Source organism: Natator depressus, chromosome 2, assembly GCF_965152275.1.
Source record: "Natator depressus isolate rNatDep1 chromosome 2, rNatDep2.hap1, whole genome shotgun sequence".
Lineage (NCBI taxonomy): Eukaryota > Metazoa > Chordata > Testudines > Cheloniidae > Natator > Natator depressus.
In genome coordinates, this window is record NC_134235.1 from 70318691 (window position 1) to 70342132 (window position 23442).

Here is a 23442-nt window from a genome sequence, read left to right on the forward strand (position 1 = left end):
GGATCTTCTTCCCATTACAGACAGGGTGATGGGAAAGAGGTCGCAAGGTCTTTGGAGTCACAAAGATGTATGTTGTCTGGGGGACAGCTGGAAACACTTTAAAGTAAATAGAGCCTGTTTTACATGAAATGTGCAGACTTTTTGCCTTGGTAGAAAATTCCAGATAACACGTTTAGGACCATTCAGTACATAACATTTCTCCCACTTCCAGACCGGCCACATTCATCTTTAGGTTTCCATTTCTTCCTTACAGGCTGTCAACTAGAACTGGCTGAAAACTTTTCTAGAAAGCATTTTTTTCACTGAAACCAAAATGTTTTGTGGAAATATATCTGTTTCCTGACACATTTTTTGTCAGGATTTTCCCAAGTCCAGGATGGATTCCGGGTGTAGGGGGAGCAGAGGAGGCCAGAGGAAGGAGAAAGACCCACAGAATAGACAATAACCTATTGGTTAGGAAGCTCACGTAGGCTGTGGGAGAGCCAGGTTCAAGTCCCTGCTCTGCCTGATTCAGATACATCTGGGAGGCAGGAAAGTATTACTATACCTGGGGCTACCAGTTGTGGTTGGAGGTTTCATAACATTACATAATCTTTAATTAAAGATTACTCTTTAATTCCTGGAGACTCCAGGACAATCCTGGAGGGTTGGCTACCCTAACTATACCCAATTTACAAAAGAAGAATGGAGGCAAAGAGATGAGTTCGCTGAGTCAGGAAAGCACTTAAGCTTGTGTTTAACTTCAAGAACATGCTCAAGTCCCATTGACTTCAATTGAATTTTAAACACAGGCAAATAACTTGCCAAAGGTCACTCAGGATCTGCTGAATCCTAGTCCAGTGCCTTAACCACAAGTCCATTCTTCCTCTGCAGGGCAGTATGGCTGTGGCATAGTAATTTCACAGATATGTGACATCGTGTAAGATTTACCTGGAAAGTGTGCAATATCACCGTTTTGACCCATTGAATAAACTGAGATACTGTAGTAAATCTCACAAGATCTTATACACGTTTCTGTCGTACATTTACAATTACTTTTTGTCACCACTTTACCTCTTGGATGACGTACGCAGGTTTAGCTGTCTTTCTGGAGTTAATGTTTGACAAAATATTTTATCATAAAGTACTAGCTCCAAGGTAACAGTCATAAGCAAAACGATTACATTGTTGAAGAGTTTCAAGGAAATGATGAAAGGAGAAAGGAAAGACATGGCAGAGATACTATCACACTATGTAGAAATATTTCACAGAAAGAGGAATGGGCAAGAGTGACAAATGGACACAGAGGATAACCCACCAAACATACTGTTCAGCCCTACTCTAGGCAGATACCTGATGCACTGTATTTACCTGTAACAAAGATTTAAAGCTTCTGTCTTTTTTTCGTGGTTGTAGCACTCGTATAGCTCATTGTGCCACAGAATTATTTTGAACTGAGCTGAGCTTGATAATGATCTTTGTTGAAATTCTGTCCCCATTGAAGTCATTCAGAATTTTGAAATGATTGAATCCCTCGAGAATATACTGTACTGATGATTGAGGCCCTGGCAAGTGGTGGACACAAAAGGTCCTCATAAAGAACATGACCCCTGAGTCAGTCCCTCGGCTCCTCACAGCACAGTTCCCTTAAAAGCCATGGTGCTATTTGCTGCCACCTTCACACAACTACACAACTTCCCCTCCACAGGAGCAGATATTCAGCAGAAGTAAATGAGCAGAATTTAACATTTCTTTGAGCAGAACTACTCAAACAGCACAGGGCAACCAAGAACCAGGTGAGGAGTATAGCTGGGTGAAATTTTTCAGTCAAAAATCCAGTTCCAGAGCAACTAAAGCTATTCACAAATTCGCGTCAAATTAGGCAGATAGTTTCAGCTGAATAAAAAAAAATAAGGAAAACAATTTCAAAAATATTGAAACAGTTTCAATTTTAAAAAGCAATCAAAATGACATCTGAAACATCATTCAATCCCAATTATTTTTTTTCCATTTCTTGCTGAAAGAAAAAAACAAAATTCAGCTTTGGTTCAACAACTTGGGGTTTTTTTGGATTTTTTTGGTTCTGCTACTAAATGAAAATATCAATTGCTTGCTCAGCTCTAGTTCTGAGGAAGCTTGTGGCTCACACCCTACTGGCTGAGAACAGCAAAATCTCCTGTTGGAAAGTCCCAGTGGGAACCGGGGTAAAGGAAGGAAGGATCAGCTTCCTTGTTCCTCATGCTCCTGCTACTTCCAGCTTTACATTCACCCTCCTGCCCAGCATCCAAACTGGCAGCTTCCCATCCTCCTTCCCACCCATACAGGTCTCAATTAGAAGAGACCACAGAGCTGCTTCCAGGGGTTTTGGAGCCACAGATCACTGCTTCTGACATCTCCAAACTAAGCATTGTGCAAGCAGGGAGGAGAGGGGAAAGCCTTATCCTCCCCCATGCAAAGGTTTATGGGATTTGAGTCACCAAATGGTCTTTCTGCCATTTTGTGGGTCATAAATTAAAAATTCTCCAGCTTAGTTCTAATGGCTGAGAAAAGTATTAACTTCTGCCAGACCATTATTCTGCAGCATGCTACACTGACCCGCTGTTCCTTAACTGTACCCAAACACTAACCAACAGAGCTTCAGCCACGCACAGTGTCTACGGAAGAGGCTGTCAGGAGTTATTAAGACTTTTCTGACCCTTATTACTTACATTTGCTCAGCGCTGTGCCTCAAAGTAAAGGGTAAATACATTGACACAGCCACTAGGAGTAAGTATGAATGTAATTCAAACCAAAAAATCAGCAGAGTACATATCCATTTGTTTGTCTTCTCGTTTATAGGAAGGCCTGTAACCTTTTTGTCATTTGTAGCCTTGCATGTCAAGTTAGAGTAGAATCAGTTGTGACCGCAACTAAATGTCTTATCTTTCTCAGGCAAAAACATTGTTAACAGCAACAGTATGGGAATGTCAATATCCATTCTGTATGGAGATGAATCAGAAGCACCTCTCATCTCATCTGATCATTGTGCAGAGCAATGCAGTTATTTTCCTCATATCTGTGTCTCCAAATGATCGTATGTTCACTCATCACTGTATGATGTCAACTGTAATTCTTACTGGTAATTGATATTTTTTTAAAGAACAGTATGACTGCATTATAAAAAACAGAGTCCTTATCACTTCCCATGAGTTCAGCCTGGCCATGGGAAGGCTGGACTTCAAGATATACATATAGACAATTATTACGCAGAGGGATTATAAACCCTGACAGACCCTCAATTAAAGCCATTCCACTGTGAGCCACGGTGATAAAACAACAACCTAATATTTGCACAATAAAGGAATAATTATCCATTTACCTCTTACTGTAGAGTGTTGTCTACATTTGTTCCTAGTGTTTTATGGAATCTACTGTGGAATTATATACTGTGCTCATTTAAAAATATTGAAATAAGACTTGTCATGTAACTACAATGTTTTAGCAAAATGAAGTTACTTTAGGTAGCTGTGATTACAGCATAATCAGAGCCATTTAAAGCGATGCCAGATGGTTGTGTGCAACAACGCATTATTATGAGAAAACAAATGCTCTATTGTAAATAGCAAAAATAGTTTATAGTATGATCTCAAGTTCATAACAGAAAGAAAGAGCATCCTCATTTGTCAGGATCCTGGTGAGACTGGCAGTCTTATGCAGCAACAACATTACAGGGATGAATAAATAGCCAAGAAATTTGGCTTGTATCGCATGGAAGCTTACAGATGGTGGATGAATTCATGTCTATCATGTTTTTTCCAATGCACTGACTTTTACATATTGCTGCCAGCTGGAACATAGTTTTGAAACTAGAATATAAAGCACCTTCAATGTGTTCCCAGCATTTGAAATAAAAACAAATTTTGAAGCAGGTAGGGGAAGGTAATTCAGATTGAAGGAAATCTTATGGGACCTAAATTAAAACACAATGGGCTGAATTGTTCATTGGTGAGTTACATGGCTTATAATACGGATAAGTTTAGCCCCATGCGTATTTGCCCCCCTTGAGTAAAGAAAAACATACAATGCAAAAGTTGATACACAAATGATATCTAATCTACCAAATACCCTGCCATTTTATCAGTAAGGTAGTTTGGAAAAGCTTTTGCACTAAATGTATCCTCAGTAGAATACGAAACATCTCTCACATAAGATTAAACCATGAATAAAGTAAAAGCATGAAGCACAAATGCATTATTAATGTTATGTGTTGATATGATGAAAGCATCCAGAGGCCCGGATCAGGACACCTGTGTGTTAGGATGATGTGCAAACACAAAGGTAGGCACGATCCCTGCTCTAATGGACTTACAAGGAAAAATGTATTTCTGTTTTTCAAAATGTATAAAAATAACATTTACTTTTTACTTGCAGACATGCATAACCAAGTCACCTGATCTTCCTAAATTTCAAGCTCTGTTTCTCTAAATCTGGTAGGTACTACTAAAAAGCAAATAATCCTGATAGTGATGAAGTGGACAGTATAGCTGGGGAGAAAATCATTTCCCTTTCAAAGAGTTTTCAAAAAGTCTGATTTTATGATAGACTGAGCTGACTTCCCTGAGGAAATCTCAAGCATTGTTTATGAACAGATAATTCTATGTTTAAACCTATGAGACATTTTACAATAGCGATGGTCAAATATGATTTGGAAATCCACTGAACCACTTTGATATATACTTACATTGTGCTTTGTGAGGTTGGAAATGTTAGTTGCTATTGCTTGTAGCCAGTCCATACAGTCTTCAGCAGAGAGAGACTGAATTATTCCACTGCAAACTCCATCCACAGCAATTATTTGGAATGCATTTTGCCTATAGACATTTCATAACAGATCAGGTCAGCAGAAAAAGTCATCTGTTCGAACATATCATCTTAACACCACATGTAGAAAAGCTTTTCTTTCAACCACAATGGTCCACTGCTGAACTCTCATCTTAGTTATCTCATTTTATATATATCTAACTTTAATTAAAATGAATGTAATAACAGGTCAATCAAGATTATATTTAACTTTTATAGATCGCAGAGCTACAAAGATAAGAATGGTTGCTTGGAAATCTTGACCAACATTTTCAAACCTGACTATTTAAAGTTAAGTTCCTAAATCTGTATTTAAGCAATTGATTTAAGTTCTTAAAATGGATTTAGAAGCCTAACTTTAGACACCCAGGTTTGAAAGTGTTGGCCCTTAGACTGAATGATTACTCAGTTCTGGGAAATTTTATGATGCCTCTACATCAGTTATAGAACAATGTTTTCCCCTCAGAATTCCAGTTCATAGAGTCTCCTCAAAATACTTACCTGAATAGCCTCAGAAGCTAAATAAATGAGAATATCTGGTGCATTTTTAAAATCAATTCAATATTTATACCACTGTATTTGGGATTATTTGGAAGTTTAACAACTGTTATATGAAGTGAAAAAGTACAAATGTAAGAAATTCATTATCAAACATTGAAAGCAAGGTTTCCTGAAATGTCATATAATAAAAATTTCATCCCTAAAAGTTTTGATTTTAAAGCCATTCTTTAAATGAAGTTAGCTTAGTGTCTAATTGTTCTATGCTGGTTCCTATAAGTGATAGAGTTTTTGTTTTAAAATTATGCTGTTCTAAACTACTTATGAAAGGATTGGAGAATTCAAAATTGATCCACAATGATTTTTTTCATATTACCTTTCTGCAATATTTGAGCATAAACTAAATACAATGGAAGTCTACGAGATACTCATTGACATAAGTGACAGGTTTCAAAGTAACAGCCGTGTTAGTCTGTATTCGCAAAAAGAAAAGGAGTACTTGTGGCACCTTAGAGACTAACCAATTTATTTGAGCATAAGCTTTCGTGAGCTACAGCTCACTTCATCGGATGCAACCGATGAAGTGAGCTGTAGCTCACGAAAGCTTATGCTCAAATAAATTGGTTAGTCTCTAAGGTGCCACAAGTACTCCTTTTTATTGACATAAGTGGAAGCCATCCAAGTAGCCTAATCTGGGCAGTTATATAATGTGTTGTCATGCATTGCAGACTGATTTACTGCAGTTGAATGCCAGGCAATTACAAAGCAAGAGAAAACGTTTGTTTACTAAGTACTAAGGGACTTAATTTCTTCAGTAAAGAGCCTTTCTGGAATGCAGCCTGTAGGAGGCTCCCGGGTCTCTGGTTTAACAGCCACCGAAGCCGAGCCTCATTTCATCTCCCAGAACAAGAAATTGCAAAGCACATGGAGACTATGGCATCCCAAACTTGGCATTCTGTGAGAACTCCATCCTTTAGCACTAAATTCATAGTTCAAAATTAGGCATGTGTCAGTCAGGTACTGTGAGAGTAGCTCATCCACAATCAGTCATCCTTAAGAGGAAGATTGGGTCTCACATAATGAAATCAGTTGCTGACATCATAAAAGATTTTCTAAAGATTCTTTCTACTTCTTAAAACTGCATTATAGTTCTGTGGAATGTCCAGCTGCTGTATATCTCGTAAATGAGGGTTCTTTGTTTTAGTGAGTTAGTAACTCCCATATTCAGGGTGACTGTTGCCTTCATCCACATCTAAGAGCAGAGCCAGTCAAAGACATGCCTGTTTTCCCTTTAAATGCCCCCATCATAAGCTCAAAGGCATGGAGTCTTTCTGAACCATCCAGAAAAAAAAAGGATAGCAGTTCCTTGAAAGTTCTCTCCTCTTCCATTTAGGTTGGAAAAGGTGGGTGACTGGGCGGTGGGGATTAGGGTAAACTACTGGCTCCTGTGCATCCAGGGGAGTATATATAAGCCCTGTTCCTCCAGCCTGAGCCCCCTTCCCATGGTTGGATTGTTCTGGTCAAAGACACATCTGTTTTCCCTGTAAATACCCCTTCTGAGTGAAAGTCAGGCCCTTACTTCACATAAACTCAACAGAGACCATGTTCAGGAAAACAGACTGATTCTCTGTTTAGAGCAGAGAATGTTTTTTTCAGGACTCCTGGCAAGCAGACAGTCCGAGTCCCTTCTTAGCAAGGTGAAAATAGAATTTTCCTATTTCTTCTTTGCAAGGAGGGAAAACAAAGGATTTTTCATCCAACAGAGTCAAAGAGAAGTTCTGGCTCTCTTTTAGGCATGGAAAAAATAATCAGAAATTCCTTCTTGACAAGGGGAAAAAGTCCCTTTTCAGCAGGATATTGGGACACACACACTCACTCACACACACATGCATACACACGCACAAAAAGGTTGATCACCTGGTTTCAGGGAAGCCAGTTCTGACCCCTTTCTTATCATCAGGGAGTAAATGCAGCTTTTCCTAAGCCAAAAAACCCCCCAAAAACAAAAACAAAAAAAACCAAGCCCTTCTACTGGCTGAAGCTTAATGAGCATCAGATAAAGGACTCTCCTCCAGGCCTGGGGATGTTGAGATGATAAGAATCTCTTCTTTAACCCCAGTGAAAAGTTGGAATCCCTTTGCTGTTCATATACATGATCACGTAGACACAAATAAATCAAACTCAGGGTTTGTGATATATAGAAGAAAAAACCTGATTTGAAATACCCTTTGGTTTGCACCATGTTTTTCTATTCTATGGTACAGAAAATATTTAAGAACATTGGTTCTGTCTGCCAGTTGATTTCTTGCTGAATTAGTTGCCTGAGTAGAATTTGAGTTCCTGGGCTTCTGCAGCATGAAATTCATGGAAGGTTTTAAATCAATAAGTCAAAAAGCATAAGTCTGGCAGCATGTGGCTTTATTTTAAGGTTAAAGTACTAGTATGTTGCAAATGTTGCTCTTTGATTAGCTTATACTTTAATCCATGTTATCAAGGCTGTGTGCAAGAATTTGGGTAATCATAAATGTGAGCATGTGTATGAAACAGAATATTTCTGTACAGTAACATTTTTAAAAGGTGGTGTAAAAAAACCAAACAATTGAAAGCATGTCAAAGTCTTTTTGAACACTGTCCTGAATTAACCTTCAAATTACTAGAAGTTTCCTCTCCAATACTGTGCATAAAGTGGTCCATTACAAGTAGATAAGTGATGATGATGATGATGATAATGAATACAATAATGATACTTAGTTAATACTTATATATCATTCTATATTTTCAAAACACAAATATGAACTAATTGAGACATAAAAAGGCATCATGTTACACAATTTGTTTAGTGAAAACAGGCTTTTAATTACTAATTACATAATGTGTAATGAATCTATTTTTACTTAATACTGTTTTCAATATCCTCTCATTAATATTGCTTTCAATAGCTTCAGTGTTTTCAATCATCATTATGAATTTATCTGCATTCCTCTGATAACACTTTTGAGAAACTATTGTATTCCAGAGTAATTTTCAGTAATCAGAAGGGCCAGAATCTGGCTTACCCAACACAACTAAAAGTTGTTTTTAAACAATTGTCCACCAAAACATAATTTTTTCTCATTGCCAGCTCAACTTTCTTCCATGTAAATTGTGTTGGGTTAATTGTTCATGTTACATAGTTAATATAGGAGGATACAGGAGACTGTGCAATTATTCTAGGATGAAAACACATAACATCATTTTACTTTGACCTAGACATACTCATAAATTTCTTTTCTGGAAATCATGGGCTGGATTTAAATCTCAGATATATGGTTACATTCTTAAAAGAAACTGCTGTACCTAAGTATGAACTCCGTAAGTCTATGCATGTTAGAACCAAAACGAATAGAATATAATTGTATTTTGTCAGTGTTCAAAATTAAACTTTAAGGCCCCAGATCCAAAAACTAGTTACATGTGTGTTTAACTTTAACCATGTGAGTAGTCCTCACTGAAGTCAATTGCTTAGCCCTGGTCTACCCTGGGTTGGGGAGGGGATCGATCTAAGTTACACAACTTCAGCTACGTGAATAACATAGCTGAAGTTGATGTACTTAGATCGACTTACCGTGGTGTCTTCACTGCGGTGAGTCAACCGCTGCCGGTCCCCCATCGACTCTGCCTGCGCCTCTCGTGGCGCTGGAGTACAGGAGTCGACGGAAGAGCGCTCAGAGGTCGATTTATCGTGTCTACATTAGATGCGATAAATCGATCCCTGCTTGATCCATCACTGCCCACCGATCCAGCGGGTAGTGAAGACATACCCTAAGTTGAGTTTACAGCACAGTGTTCAAATTTGACCGAAGTAATGACATGCCTTCCATTTCCCCAGAGAAGTTTCCTGTCCCCATTTTATTCCCATTTTTTAAATTCTCTCTTTCTCTCTCAACATCCATCACTACCTAGTAATGAGCAGTCAGGGTATAATGTAGTCCTCGTTCTTCCTACACCAAGCCGAAGAACAGTAAATGAAGCTGATGCCAGGAACAGAGGAGGTGAAATCAAACAGTTGGGTCAACTGAAACTGTTGGCAAATTCATTTGGTAAATTGTTTCAGCCAAAAGCAAGCAAAAAAGGAAAAAAGAAAAAGCAATGGGGAAAAAATTTCCAAGAGAGTCAAAACATTTTGACATTTCATAACAACACATTTCAAATTTTCATTTTGAAATGATGTTTCGTTTAAAAATGTGCCTACATTTAACACAAAATAAATAAATAAAACCACCTGAAAACACAGGAAAATATTTTGTTTGACTCAAAACAACCTTTTTTTTCACATTTTTTTTGGTTTAGCCAATGAACCAAAAAAATTATTTTTGCTCAGTTCTAGTCAGGAATACCAGCCAATCATGAAATCTACATGGTAACTGATTTGTTACCATTGCCATCAGAGTTTTGTATTTTAATTCCTGTGATTCCTAAATGCTTAAGAACAATTTTGTCTTAGTTGGTTGGAGGCACAGGTGGCAGACTGAAGTATGGACATGTACTGGGCTAGTGTGCATGTACACAGCTGCCTCTTAGTTACTTGAGTAAAACTCATACTGACACCTATTAGAAAATGTCTATTGCTGTATGTTGCTGGCAGAATTGAAAGCAATGATATCTAGGTGTTCAGACCATTAAAATGATGTGCTTATTAAGCTTGCTTTATAAGATTCCTGAACAAAAATCAACTTAAATGCAAAATATTTGGGAAGATTTTCAAGTATAACTATTATTTTTTAACTTCCTTGCTGATGTCTATTAAATTGGCTTGAGAGCCATGATTAACATTGGAATCATTATTAAACTAAACCGAGACAAGTAGTCAGAGGACTGAACAATCAAGCAGCTCTATGGCCCATGACTATGGGGAAATATATATTTATCTTTTCAACTGAAGTGCTGATTTACTAAGTTACCATTAAGATTATATCTATCCACAATCAAGACAAATTTCAAGCATACATACTTATTTACCTGCACAAATCTGATCCTGGGAGGTACTGGGAAAAACGGGAATGAAGGAGCGGGATTAATCGGAGATCACACCATCTCTTCTCCCACCTAAGCCCTGGTGATGTTGGCCATGAGGAACATGATAGCGTATCCTGGAAGAAATTTTAAACACTTCTGATTTTTGGCCTTCATCATAATCATCTACCATAGAGAGAGACAGACTTTTTTCCTTCAAGTATTTGGTGCCTTGTTTTATGTAATAAAATCTTTCCTGAAAATTCTATTTGATCAGGTTTAGTAAGCTGTGGAGTGATTCTTTTTTTTCAGTTTTGATTGCAAAACAAAAACCTAAACAAGTATGGGTGTAGGAACTGCGAACAACTGCCATTCCCTGAACCAATGCTCTATATTGTAAACTATAGAAATGAATATTACAAGCCTGGGGAAAACAAAAGAACAGAATCAAATGTTACTGAATCATGTTATTGCAATGAATAGCCAAGGAAGGTGTTCAAAATTCAAAGGTAAAGGACAACATTTTGAAGTGTTGAATATAAAAGTAGCTATTCAAAATGCCACAATTTAGGCTTATTATACGATATTTCATAAATATTTTGAAATTGCCATGTTTGACAACCTGCAATTGCTTTAGTACCAAATTGTAAAATGTCTTCTATTTCAAGGGGTCACCATATTCCTCCCACTTATCATGTGTTATATTAATATGCAGCCAGGAACATATACATTAGATATTAGAGGAAAAAACATTCTAATTATAAGGGCAGTTAAGCTCTGTAATAGGCTTCCAAAGGAATGCATAGAATCCCTGAAGGGCCAAAATCCATTGCTGTGGATGTAAAATCTTTACCACAGTTTCTGTTCAGAACTTTTAATATAGGCCCGAAGTCCACAGCTTGGCCTGGGGCATGAGGGCTAGCTAACAAAGAACAATACATGGCTAAGAGAAAGCTGGGGTAGACAGACAACCTTGTGTGTTTCAAGTCGATGAGCAGAGTCAGCATAACTCCAGATGGTGAGCCGTAATTGGGTGTCCTTATCGCGAGTTACAAACACACAAAGCGCTGAGAAGGGTCTTAAAGTTAACTCCCTGGGGCAGGTAGAAGATAGTGGTACAATACCCCTCAGATACCAGAACAGAGTTTGGGAAGAGGCCTAACATGACTGACATTAGCAATGACACCCTCCCCTCACAGATGTATGCCAATCCTAGTCCATAGAAATGCAAGGGTAAAACTATAAACAATAGTTATTTTTAAATACTAATTACTGCTTTTTTGCTTTAAATCTCCAGGAATGTACCTGTTGATCAACCGTGAGAGCTGCTACCTCATTCCCCTGGACCCCAAAATTAGGATTTAACCTATATACTTTAATAGAGATAGTTTGAGGGTAATCACCTGTGAATCAGCACTATGTTAATCTAAACCATGGGTGGAGCCATTATGCAATCTTTTAGACCATTGTCTTATTGTGCTTATCTTGTCTTGCTGCTAAAACCTATCCAGGGGCTTGGGGACTCCCACCCCATCACTTCTCTCCGCCCAATGAGCATTCTATATTATCTATTGTAATCAATTGTTTTGCAGTGTCTCTGAGCCAAATAAGCAAAGTGACACTCCTCCATCGCTGTGCGTAATAAACTCCTGTGCTTGACTCTACATGGTGTCCATTTCTGTTCCTTCAATCCCCATTATTGGAGGTTTTTAAGAACAGGTTGGACAAATACATGTCAGGCATGGTCTAAGTATACTTGGTCCTGCACCAGTGCAGGGGGCTGGATTTGTTGACTTCTCAAGGTCCCTTGCAGACCTATATTTCTAGGATCGTATGGACATAATTAAAATGACATTAAAATAAAGCAAACAGAATATCTTCACAGTTTGCAGTGTGTGTGCATGCACATGTGTACATGTGTTTTGCATATGCTCCCTTGACCTGCAGAATACAACACATTTTACTAGAACACCCCAAGGCAATTTTCTACAACAGTAATTTTACTGTCAAATTTTAGGTTTCTACTCTCTGTTCTTCAGTTGTTTCCAAAATGCTGAAGAATATTTTTGGTGCATGCATTGTCTTTTTAATTAGTGCTTGTGCTGTGCCTAGCACAATGGCACATAAATCCCTGATTTGAGATTTTTAGGTGCTACTGGGATATTATTACTACCACGAATAATAATAATAATAATAAATAATAATAATAACTTAATTATATTAACATTATAAATGGGAGACATATATTATTCCCCACTCCCTTCTTAGTCAAAAAAGGCAGAACTACTTACAGAAAACAAACAAACAAACAAAAACTACAACACCATTAAAGCTGAGAGAGGTGAAATTCAGACCCCAATGAAGTCAATGGCAAAATTCTTATTTAGTTCAGAGGGGCCAGGATTTCACCCCAGACCTAGTGAACATTTCAGAAAGTTATGAATGAAAAAGGGGTTATAATGGAAATACACAGACAAGATTAACAACAGCGATCACGTCCTAAAGCTATACTGCATCACATAATCACATACTATGTTTAACCTGTGCCTGAATGAGGCAGGGGGCCTTGTTATCCCTACATATCACTGAGGAAATCAGTACTCACTGTCCGTTCTGTCTACCAAGAACCCAATATGCTTTAAGTTATACCTATGTATAATTTAATCAGTGAAAACAGCCTTTTAATTACTAATTGCATAATGAATGTGTAATGAATCTACTTCTGCTTAATATTGTTTTCAATATGCTCTTATTAAATATAACATTTTCATTGTATTTACTCTAGAGAGTTACACTCTGGTAATTATGAATGAGATATAATTCATACCATGGCATAGGGCCACAGAATGTAATACCAGGTGCATCAATGCCCCATTCTGTATGTGTAACTCGTGTGGAAAAATAGAGGTCTGTGTTGTGTACACATGTATAGTGCCAATAGAATGGAGGGAGTTCATTACTGAAAGAACCCCTATCATTACGCATATTCCATGCAGGCAGACACTTGTGTTTTAAAAATTTAGCCAAGTCAAAAATATTTTTATCAGACCAAGAGATTCTTTTTCATTATGAAGTAGGGTCCTGGTCCCTGGGTTTTCCCTTCCACAGGGACCCCATCAATTTCTGTCACCTCCTTTCTAATGACAGGTTTCAGAGTAGCAGCCGTGTTAGTCTGTATCTGCAAAAAGAAAAGGAGTACTTGTGGCACCTTAGAGACTAACAAATTTATTTGAGCATAAGCTTTCGTGAGCTACAGCTCATGTTTAAAAATTACAAGGATCTTTTAGTACTGGTAGCATGAAACCTCCTACATTCGTCACTCAAATTGAAGTCCCCCACGATCATGCAGCTTTGTTTTTCTCTACAAATTCCAGATAGGTGTATAAGAAGTGGTCATCCTGTTCTCTAGAGAAGTTTGGTAGTCTGTAGCAGACAAAAACTTATACCCTGCTCATGTGCTTTACCTATTAGAATACTGATCCATAAGTATTAAAAATAATTTTCTTCTGAATTATGAGTGACTTGGGAACAGGTAATACCATTTTTACATAGAGTGCCACTCCCCATCCTCTTTTGCCCATTTGATCCTTCCTAAATAGGTTGCAACCATTGATTTTAATATTCCAGTAATGTGAATCATCTCACCAGGTTTCAGTAATACCAATTAGATAGGATTAATGCTCATAAATGAGCAATTCTAATTCCTCATTTGTTACCCAGGATCTTAGCACTGGTGTGAAGCCAATTGAAGAATTTCTTCTCTTCATATCCTTTGGTTCTGTAATAAATTTTGTTCTCAACATAGATTTCCACCACAACTTCAGGAACCATCACCTGTTCATTAAACTCTCTCTGAAACACTTCCACACTAGCATGAACTTCCTGGACACCGCTATCAGCTGCAACAATGGAACCCTACAGACAACTATATACAAGAACCTCTGGATCACCACACCTTCCTTCAGAGATTCAGCAACCACCCCAAATACCACCCCAAATACACCAAGAAATGTGTTACCTATAGCCAGGCACTCAGACACCACAGAATATGCTTTGAGGAAAAAGTCCAGGATATGCACATTAACACTCAAAATTGCCTTCACCAAACAAGGACACTCCGCCAAAGAAGTAGATTACATCCTTGAACAGGCCACCCAACTACCCCGAGAGAACTTGCTTTAATACAGAAATAAAATCCTCTGACCCCACACCCCTAGTTGTCACTATCACCCCAAACTGGAACCTATACAGAGTATCATCAAACAACTATAACCCATACTCAATGTGGACCCTAGCCTGAAAGAAATCTTTCTTGAACCCCCTCTTCTGGCCTTCAAAACTACTCCCCAATCTCCAAGCTCATCATCACAAGCAAACTCCTCACAGACCAGGACACACCAACTTAAAGCAGCATCAAACCCCACCAGAACAGATGAAAAATCAGCAGACATATCTTCACTGCTACAATGATCAATACCACCACAACACACTTTTTAAGATACATGGGTCCTACACATGCTTATTACAATATGTGGTGTATCTCATCCAGTGTGCTCAATGCTCCAATAACCCTGGGGTTATTTGCAGAAAATAATATATAAGCGCAGGCCGAGGGACGTACTGGCTGCCGCTTCCAGCAGCTCCCATTGGCCTGGAGCAGCGAACCGCGGCCACTGGGAGCCGCGATCAGACGAACCTGCGGACGCGGCAGGTAAACAAACCGGCGCGGCCCGCCAGGGGCTCTTCCTGCACAAGCAGCGGAACAAGTTTGGGAACCACTGGTGTAGAGCAATCACTTTATTATGAAAGTGAAACTAAATGTAAATTTTTTTTTTGGTTACATAATTGTACTCAAAAACAAAACAGTGTAAAACTTTAGATCCTACATGTCCACTCAGTCCTACTTCTTGTTCAGCCAATTACTAGACAAACAAGTTTGTTTACATTTACGGGAGATAATGTTGTCCACTTCTTATTTACAATGTCATCTGAAAGTGAGAACATGCATTTGACTGGCACTTTTGTAGCCAGCGTTACAAGGTATTTACATGCCAGATATGCTAAGCATTTGTAAGCTCCTTCATGCTTTGGCCACCATTGCAGAGGATATGCTTCCATGCCAATGACGCTGTCATAAATATAAAGGGAAGGGTAAACACCTTTAAATCCCTCCTGGCCAGAGGAAAAAAACTTTCACCTGTAAAGGGTTAAGAAGCTAGGATAACCTCGCTGGCACCTGACCAAAATGACCAATGAGGAGACAAGATACTTTCAAAGCTGGACGGGGGGAGAAACAAAGGGTTCTCTCTGTCTGTGTGATGCTTTTGCCAGGAACAGAAAAGGAATGGAGTCTTAGAACTTAGTAAGTAATCTAGCTAGATATGCATTAGATTCTGTTTTGTTTAAATGGCTGATAAAATACGCTGTGCTGGATGGAATGTGTATTCCTGTTTTTGTGTCTTTTTGTAACTTAAGGTTTTGCCTAGAGGGATTCTCTATGTTTGGAATCTGATTACCCTGTAAGGTATTTACCATCCTGATTTTACAGAGGTGATTCTTTTATTTTTTTCTTCCATTAAAATTCTTCTTTTAAGAACCTGATTGCTTTTTCATTGTTCTTAAGATCCAAGGGTTTGGGTCTGTGTTCACCTATGCAAATTGGTGAGGATTTTTATCAAGCCTTCCCCAGGAAAGGGGGTGTAGGGTTTGGGGAGGATTTTTGGGGGGAAGATGTCTCCAAGCGGGCTCTTTCCCTGTTATATATTTGTTAGACGCTTGGTGGTGGTAGCAATAAAGTCCAAGGGCAAAAGGTAAAATAGTTTGTACCTTGGGGAAGTTTTAACCTAAGCTGGTAAAAATAAGCTTAGGGGGTTTTCATGCAGGTCCCCACATCTGTACCCTAGAGTTCAGAGTGGGGAAGGAACCTTGACAGACGCTCATTAAAAAAATAACATGTTAATTAAATTTGTGACTGAACTCCTTAGGGGATAATTGTATGTCTCCTGCTTTGTGTTTTACTCACATTCTGCCATATATTTCATTTTATAGCAGTCTCAGAGGATGACCCAGCACATGTTGTTCATTTTAAGAACACTTTCACTGAAGATGTGACAAAACACAAAGAAGGTACCTGTATGAGATTTATAAAGATAGCTAAGGCACTCAACCCAAGGTTTAAGAATCTGAAGTGCCTTCCAAAATTTGAGAGGGACGAGGTGTGGAACATGCTTTCAGAAGTCTTAAAAGAACAACACTCCGATGCGGAAACTACAGATCCCAAACCACCAAAAAAGAAAATCAACCTTCTGCTAGTGGCATCTGACTCAGATGACGAAAATGAACATACTTCGGTCCGCACTGCTTTGGATCGTTATCAAGCAGAACCCGTCATCAGCACGGATGCATGTCCTCTGGAACGGTGATCAAAGCGGGAAGGGACATATAAATCGTTAATGCAACTGGCATATAAATATCTTGCGACACCTGCTACAACAGTGCCATGCGAATGCCGGTCCTCACTTTCAGGTGACATTGTAAACAAGAAGCGTGCATCATCTCTCACAAATGTAAACAAACTTATTTGTCTGAGCGATTGGCTGAACAAGATGTAGGACTGAGTGGATTTGTAGGCTCTATAATTTTACATTGTTTTATTTTGAGTGCAGTTATTTTTTGTACATAATTCTACAATTGTAAGTTCAACTTTCATGATAAAGAGATTGCACTACAGTACTTGCATTAGGTGAATTGAAATACTACTTTTTTTGTTTATCATTTTTACAGTGCAAATATATGTTATAAAAAATAAATACAAAGTGAATTTACTGTACACTTTGAATTTTGTGTTGTAATTAAAATCAACATATTTGAAAATGTAGAAAACATCCAAAATGTTTAAATAAATTGTATTCTATTATTGTTTAGCAGCACAATTAATCGCAATTAATTTTTTAATTGCATGATTAATTGCAATTATTTTTTTGTTAATCACTTGACAGCCCTACTCTATATAGATACTTTTGTATGATGGTGAGGATGAAAATGGTACCTCTTAGCTAGGCTAGCCCAGACCTTCATACAACCCGCACTATACTTATTTTTGTCCGTTGCATAAGAAAAGGAGCCAAGGAGACGTGCAGGGGAAATCATATGTACTAATGCACATTCAGTTTTCACCCATGGGAGAAAAAGGGTGCTAGCATGTATAACTTATGTATCTCTTTGTATTTGTCTTTTTTTTTTCATTTAAATACATCAATAAAAAAAATTAAGCACAAAAAAAGAAAATCTCTATCCCAGTTTCACAGGTGAAAGTGAGTGGGATAAAGATGTAATATCTGAGGTGTTCTTTGAACCACTGGGTTTTTGACGTTCATCCTTCATTAGTTGTGATGTACCATCAAATGGCATTCCATTCAACACGTGTGAAGTAAGCTCATTTAAACCATATTTTTAAAACAAACATATTATATAACATTTTATTATTTTACTCTCCAAAATAATTTCACAGTTGGATGCAGCACAAATATTCTATGAAAACCTGTGGCTGAAATTAGACTGCAGTTTGGTACTAGACATGATTAGGTTTAATTATTTATTGTTAATAATGTTTGTTGAAAATGTAACCCTTCCCCTATTCATTTGTTATTCATAAAAATTATCAAATTTAAAAATGGGCAAACTTGGTCAAAAATGTTCACCTTTGTGTTGTGCACTAATGGTTCAGTCAGAATATTCATGATTTGTGGTTTGTCACAGGGAATTGTTTCTGCTCCCTGATTACATAGCTGTAAGATTTTACATGGGAGAATAACAGATAATGAATGGTGAATAGCAAACACCTCCTAGTATGCATTTTTGAATGAAAATAAATCCCCAAAATTTCACAGGTATTTTCTCAAATTACTAAACATTTTTATGAACCAGAAATTATCCAAAAACTTGCAAATCACATATAATGGAATCCACTCAAATAGCAGTGGAGCAAAGTCACTGACATTTACTTATGAATGTATTTTTTAATATTCCTTGACAAGCAAAGATCTGATCCTGAAGTCTGATCCATGGAGGCAGCCTTTTTTGTCAGTGCAGAGACCCAGTGAAGTCAGAGTCCAGCTGATTGTAGCTTGAGGATGGAGTACACATAAGCACTTATCTTTCCAATTCAAACTCTGATATTTTATTGCATATGTAGAGGTTTATAACATTACTGGTAATATACTGTAGGAGTTATAATGGATAATTCCAGGTGAAAGGTCTTGCTTATCATAAAAAGCCCATCTATGAGTTGTCTGATACACATCAAAAAGAGTATTACATGTCAAATATCACCTTCCAGGACCGTATAAAGTGACCACCACTTTGTTTTTCCTGCATTTTAAAAAAATAATCTCATATTCATGAGTTAAAGTCTTTTCCTACATTGTGAAGAGAGTGTACCATACTCTTCAGAGGTATCTCTGAATAGTAATCTGAATATTTATCTGTAGAGTTTCACCTTAAAGTGACAGTTTGCCATTATACTATCACTTTTTATTAGAATTTGTTATGCTACTTAATGAAATTTAAACTACACCCCTTTTCAGAAACATGCAAAAAGGTACACTTAAATATTCCACTTTATGAAAGAAAATCTTCTTTTGATTGTACCAGAAAATGAGTTTTTAGAAGTGACAACGAAAGCATGGTTTGAGTTCAATTGAAGGCTTGGGAGATGGTCCAGAAGAGTTCTCATTTTATTTGAAGAAGGCTGCCTAGCTCTAATTACTAAGGTCACCAAATATAAGCTCAGTTGACTTGGCTACACAGTCAGTGCACGGCAAGCCAGGGTGTGAATGTACAGTGTTGTAGCCTGTTGCTCACTGACAAGCCATGTGGACCATGGTACTGTACACCAATCATTCTCTAGCATGCCTTGATGTACTTCAGTTTGAAATAGCAGTATGTCAGACTGCACTATAGAACTTTTAGTGTGCAGTAGCAGGGTCCACACAGCATGTGCGGCAGGCTAGAGTGCTGTACATTCACACCTTGGCTTGCTGTGCACTCAATCTCTGCATAGAATTTTTAAGGTCATACATAGGGCCAGACACTCAGCTGGTATAAATTGTCATAGCTTCATTGACCTCCAATTGAGAATTTGCCTCATTATCTCCACCATTCCTGTCCATGTCCCATTTTCTGCACTGGTGAGTCACAAAGAGGTTTCTGTAGAAGGGAGAAGATTTTACTTAACTGCCTTCTGTAACTAGTGGTTTCTCCTTGGCTCAGCAGCTCTCTGCCACACCACTTAGCTCAGTGTAGGGGGACAAGAGACAGATATCTATGTTTCATGCTTAGCAAGAGAGATGAGGTGGGAAAATTTTGGTTTGGGAGACATTTCTTTTCTCAGGAATAAAGTGGTTGGTTTGCTTTCTTGGCGTGTGGGGGGGCAGAATTCAGTAGTATTTTTAATTATTTTTAAGGTATAGGCTCTATTTTTGTGTGTTAAAATATAAATACAAAGTAAATACTGAAAATGTTTTGTTTTGTATATGCTATGTATGTTTTGTGGGATTATTTTTAGAACTTGGAAACTGTTTTCCCATGCCATGGAAATTTTCAAAAATGATTGTGGGGAGCTGGGAGGGTAATCTGGAAAAAAATTGGATTGTGTCAATGACATATTTCAATAATTTCAAAAAGTTGAATTTCAATTTTTATATTTTGCCTATACATTTTGAAATGAAAAGTAATTTTGACCCCCAATCAGAATGTTTGTGTTTCAACAATGTCAAAATGGGATGTTTTGACAGTTTCAAACTTTTTTCATTTTTTTTTTTCAAAACCAAAAAAATTGTCACAACGAACCTTTTTCTTCAAAAAGGTCCAATATTGACAAATCAGCATTTTCTGGTGAAAACCATTTAATTGACAAATTCCCAACCGTTGTAACTATTTTATAGTTCAGCAGCATCCGGAGTGACTTTGAAAGTTTTCTTACCCTTACTTTTTAAGAAGCATTTGAAATGCAAGGGGCACAAATTAATTGATTATACAAATATTCAATAAGAATGCTCTCTAATTTCAAAATATCTGTTTTCTCACTAGTAGCTAATTAAGGCAGCAGTGGAAGAGCTGCCAGATCCACTTCTCTAAATATATAACACTGACGTTCCTTTATATTCTGTGTGTGTCTCATGGTAATTATACCATGCTGTACGTTGTTTCTTTGGCAGTTACTCTTCAAAAAGGGCCAAAAAAAAAAGAGAAAAATAGTCCCTAGCTCACTGGTTTATACATTTAGACAAGTTTAATTGAAAATCAATATAGGATGCCTCAGAACAGGATGAGTCAAAAATGTTATAGGTATATCCAAGACTAAAGGGAAACTCTTATTCACCAACTAAATCCAGTGTTATTTAGGTAACCCCCATCTTTTCCCATGCCCTTTCTGGGATATTATCCATCACCTCACTAATGAGTTAGCACTGAAAGGTAAAACAATCTCTTACCGTATTGTTGGGATGGTAGTTGAGATGCAAACCACTGTCACAGAGGGGAGATGATGTGCCACTGCTTTGGTCACTAGGGACACCTAATAAAAATAGTCATGCATATAACATTGTCCCATATTACATGATGTTAGAATTTGTATTCAAACAGTTACATTTTTGTCCTAAGCACTGTCATGGGTACAACTAAGCTATTCACAGACAACAGTTTGTTTGTTTCTCTTCTTATTTGTGAAATATCCACAGACTGATTTTTATGTGTTTGTTATTCAAAATTAGCCAATGGATACTGACACAAATAGTCAGCCTATGGATTTTTCACAAAGTATTACTGTGAGCATTAGCTTTTAATAATTCACACTCTGATTAGTACAGAGAGAGACTCTCACTGGATAGCCCAGTGGTAAGGAAGTGGATTAGGATCTGAGGGTTCAAGTCCCCACTCTGCTTCACTGTACATTCCAGCCAGTGCCTATAAGCAGGCAAGAGAGTTCTTCCTGGACCTGAGAAACCTTCTTGCAAAACAATCACTGAAAAGGAAATGTATCGGAGAACACTTTGGTTTGGACAAGACAACTGTTTTTCAATGGAAAAGTTTCAAAAATATTTTGATTAGTTCTGCTTGCGAACAAAAACACTGCCTGTACAAAGTTTGTGAGAAATAAGGAATTGATCATGAATTCATGCAAATAAATTAAAATATTTTAGAACAGATTTCATACACCCACACTATATATATATATATATATATATATATACATATATATATATATATATATATACATATACATATACATATATATATACATATACATATACACACACACACACACATACACACACACACACAAAATAGGTTTTAGACCTAAAAACTATTTTTTGTTCTTATAATTAAAAACTAAACATTATCTTCACAATTTCAGAAAAAAGGAAGTTGAAAGAAAGCAGAGGTGAATAAAGACATAGTCACACATATAGACAGGCACAGATACACTGTAGCTTTCTACAAAGGTGTACCAACAATTATAATGTCTTATAATTAGAAGCAGACAGCTGCTTCCATACATATCTTTCAAATGCCCATTGGGGCTAGTCAACTAAACTTCTGTTGCACTAAAACAAAATACTATTCAGCTCAGAGTTGAAGGTATAGCACCACTAAAGCCCCTGAATGAAATTTAAATTGAGAAGATAAGACCTTAAAATATAAATGTGCAATCTCAGTTTTACATTTAGAATATATAAACCGTTCCAATTTCAATGCCATTGTATGTTTGAAAGAAGGATCTTTAAATACTTTGGGCCCAAACCTTAGCTCGTGTAAACTGGTGTAGCCCTACTGATTTCAGTAATGCTATGCTGATTCACACCAGTTGAGAGTATTGCCTCCTGTTTCTCATGCAAAGATAGCATTAGCTTGCAATGAATGTCAACACAGCACCTGGTGATATTAAAAGTTCATATTCAGGCCACAAAAGTGGCTGCAACAGCTCCTGCCAATTACTGACCGTGCACAGGAAATTTGGAAACTAACGGTAGAGGTTCACGTGAACAATGAATAGAATTTTCTTGTGGCTAATCACAAATGCTTACAGGCACAATCTTCATTCAGAGGCAATTTGAGAAAAGCAGGCGCTCTTTTCAGAAAGGACACTGTTAGGGTCACTTCTTCTCCAGCATTCCGAAGAACCTGAACCTGAAGATTCAATAGAGAAGGCATCAATACATTTTTTTTAAAAAGACAGTAACAGTTGTAAACAAAACCCAAGCTATCTCTCACAGCTCATATTTGCTCTCTGACTTACTACAAGACACATAAAAAAAGAAACAAAATCATGAAGCCTACCACAGTCTATTCTCCAGTGTCCTTAAACAACTTTGTTTTTATCAAGTGCTATTTTGTAAACCTTTCCCATCAATGCACAGAGATTTTATATTTGTAGCTTCCATGAGCTCCTCATAAATCTACAGGAATTGTGTGTAAATCCCATCCTGGGGCACTGGGTATACAGAAGCAATGATGATAGGATCACAACACATTAGATGCAGTATCTAAAACTGACTTTGCAATTGTGCTGTGCTGTCATTGTTCCTCCATATCTCTTGGCACAGTTTAGACTGTGGCTGCTCTAAACTAAGCCTTTTTGGCTATGACCCTCAAGAGGCCTTTCTGCTAGCTAGGGATTCCCAGAAAGCAGTGTCTTGATCCTGGCACACTCTCTGTGCGGGGTGGTGTAGCCCGCGTCTCTTCCCGCAGCCTCCATTGGCCTGGAACGGTGAAGTGCGGCCAGTGGGAGCTGCGATCGGCCGAACCTGCGGATGCTGCAGGTAAACAAATCGTCCCAGCCCACCAACGGATTTCCCTGATGGGCTGCATGCCAAAGTTTGCTGATCCCTGGTCTAGGCATTTACCAATAGGAGCTGAATTCCCACAACAGCTAGTCTATGAGGGACATGAGCACATTATATAAGGGGAAAATGCATATTATTTTTTCCTCTTTCAACTCCCTAAATGTCTATTCCTAGCTCTGTGAAGTTCTGGGATAAGTATGATGTCATATTATTGTGCATGCTGGGCCATCTCATCGGAGCAGGAAGGGATGACCGTAACAGGGTTCAAAAAAGAACTAGATACATTCAT

At 37.8% G+C, this 23442-nt stretch overlaps 1 protein-coding gene across 3 annotated transcripts in view; it reads right to left on the reverse strand.

Annotated features, from left to right (window-relative positions):
* The window catches only part of SNTG1 (syntrophin gamma 1), an 814219-nt gene that overhangs the window by 151254 nt on the left and 639523 nt on the right, over nucleotides 1-23442 (reverse strand). For all 3 annotated transcript variants that reach the window (XM_074944402.1, XM_074944401.1, XM_074944403.1), the window contains 4 exons: nucleotides 22395-22497; nucleotides 20802-20884; nucleotides 10315-10445; nucleotides 4700-4829 (listed from right to left, as the gene is read on the reverse strand). In XM_074944402.1, coding sequence (XP_074800503.1) covers nucleotides 4700-4829; nucleotides 10315-10445; nucleotides 20802-20884; nucleotides 22395-22497 — 447 coding nt within the window. The remainder of the gene's footprint in view (nucleotides 1-4699; nucleotides 4830-10314; nucleotides 10446-20801; nucleotides 20885-22394; nucleotides 22498-23442) is intronic.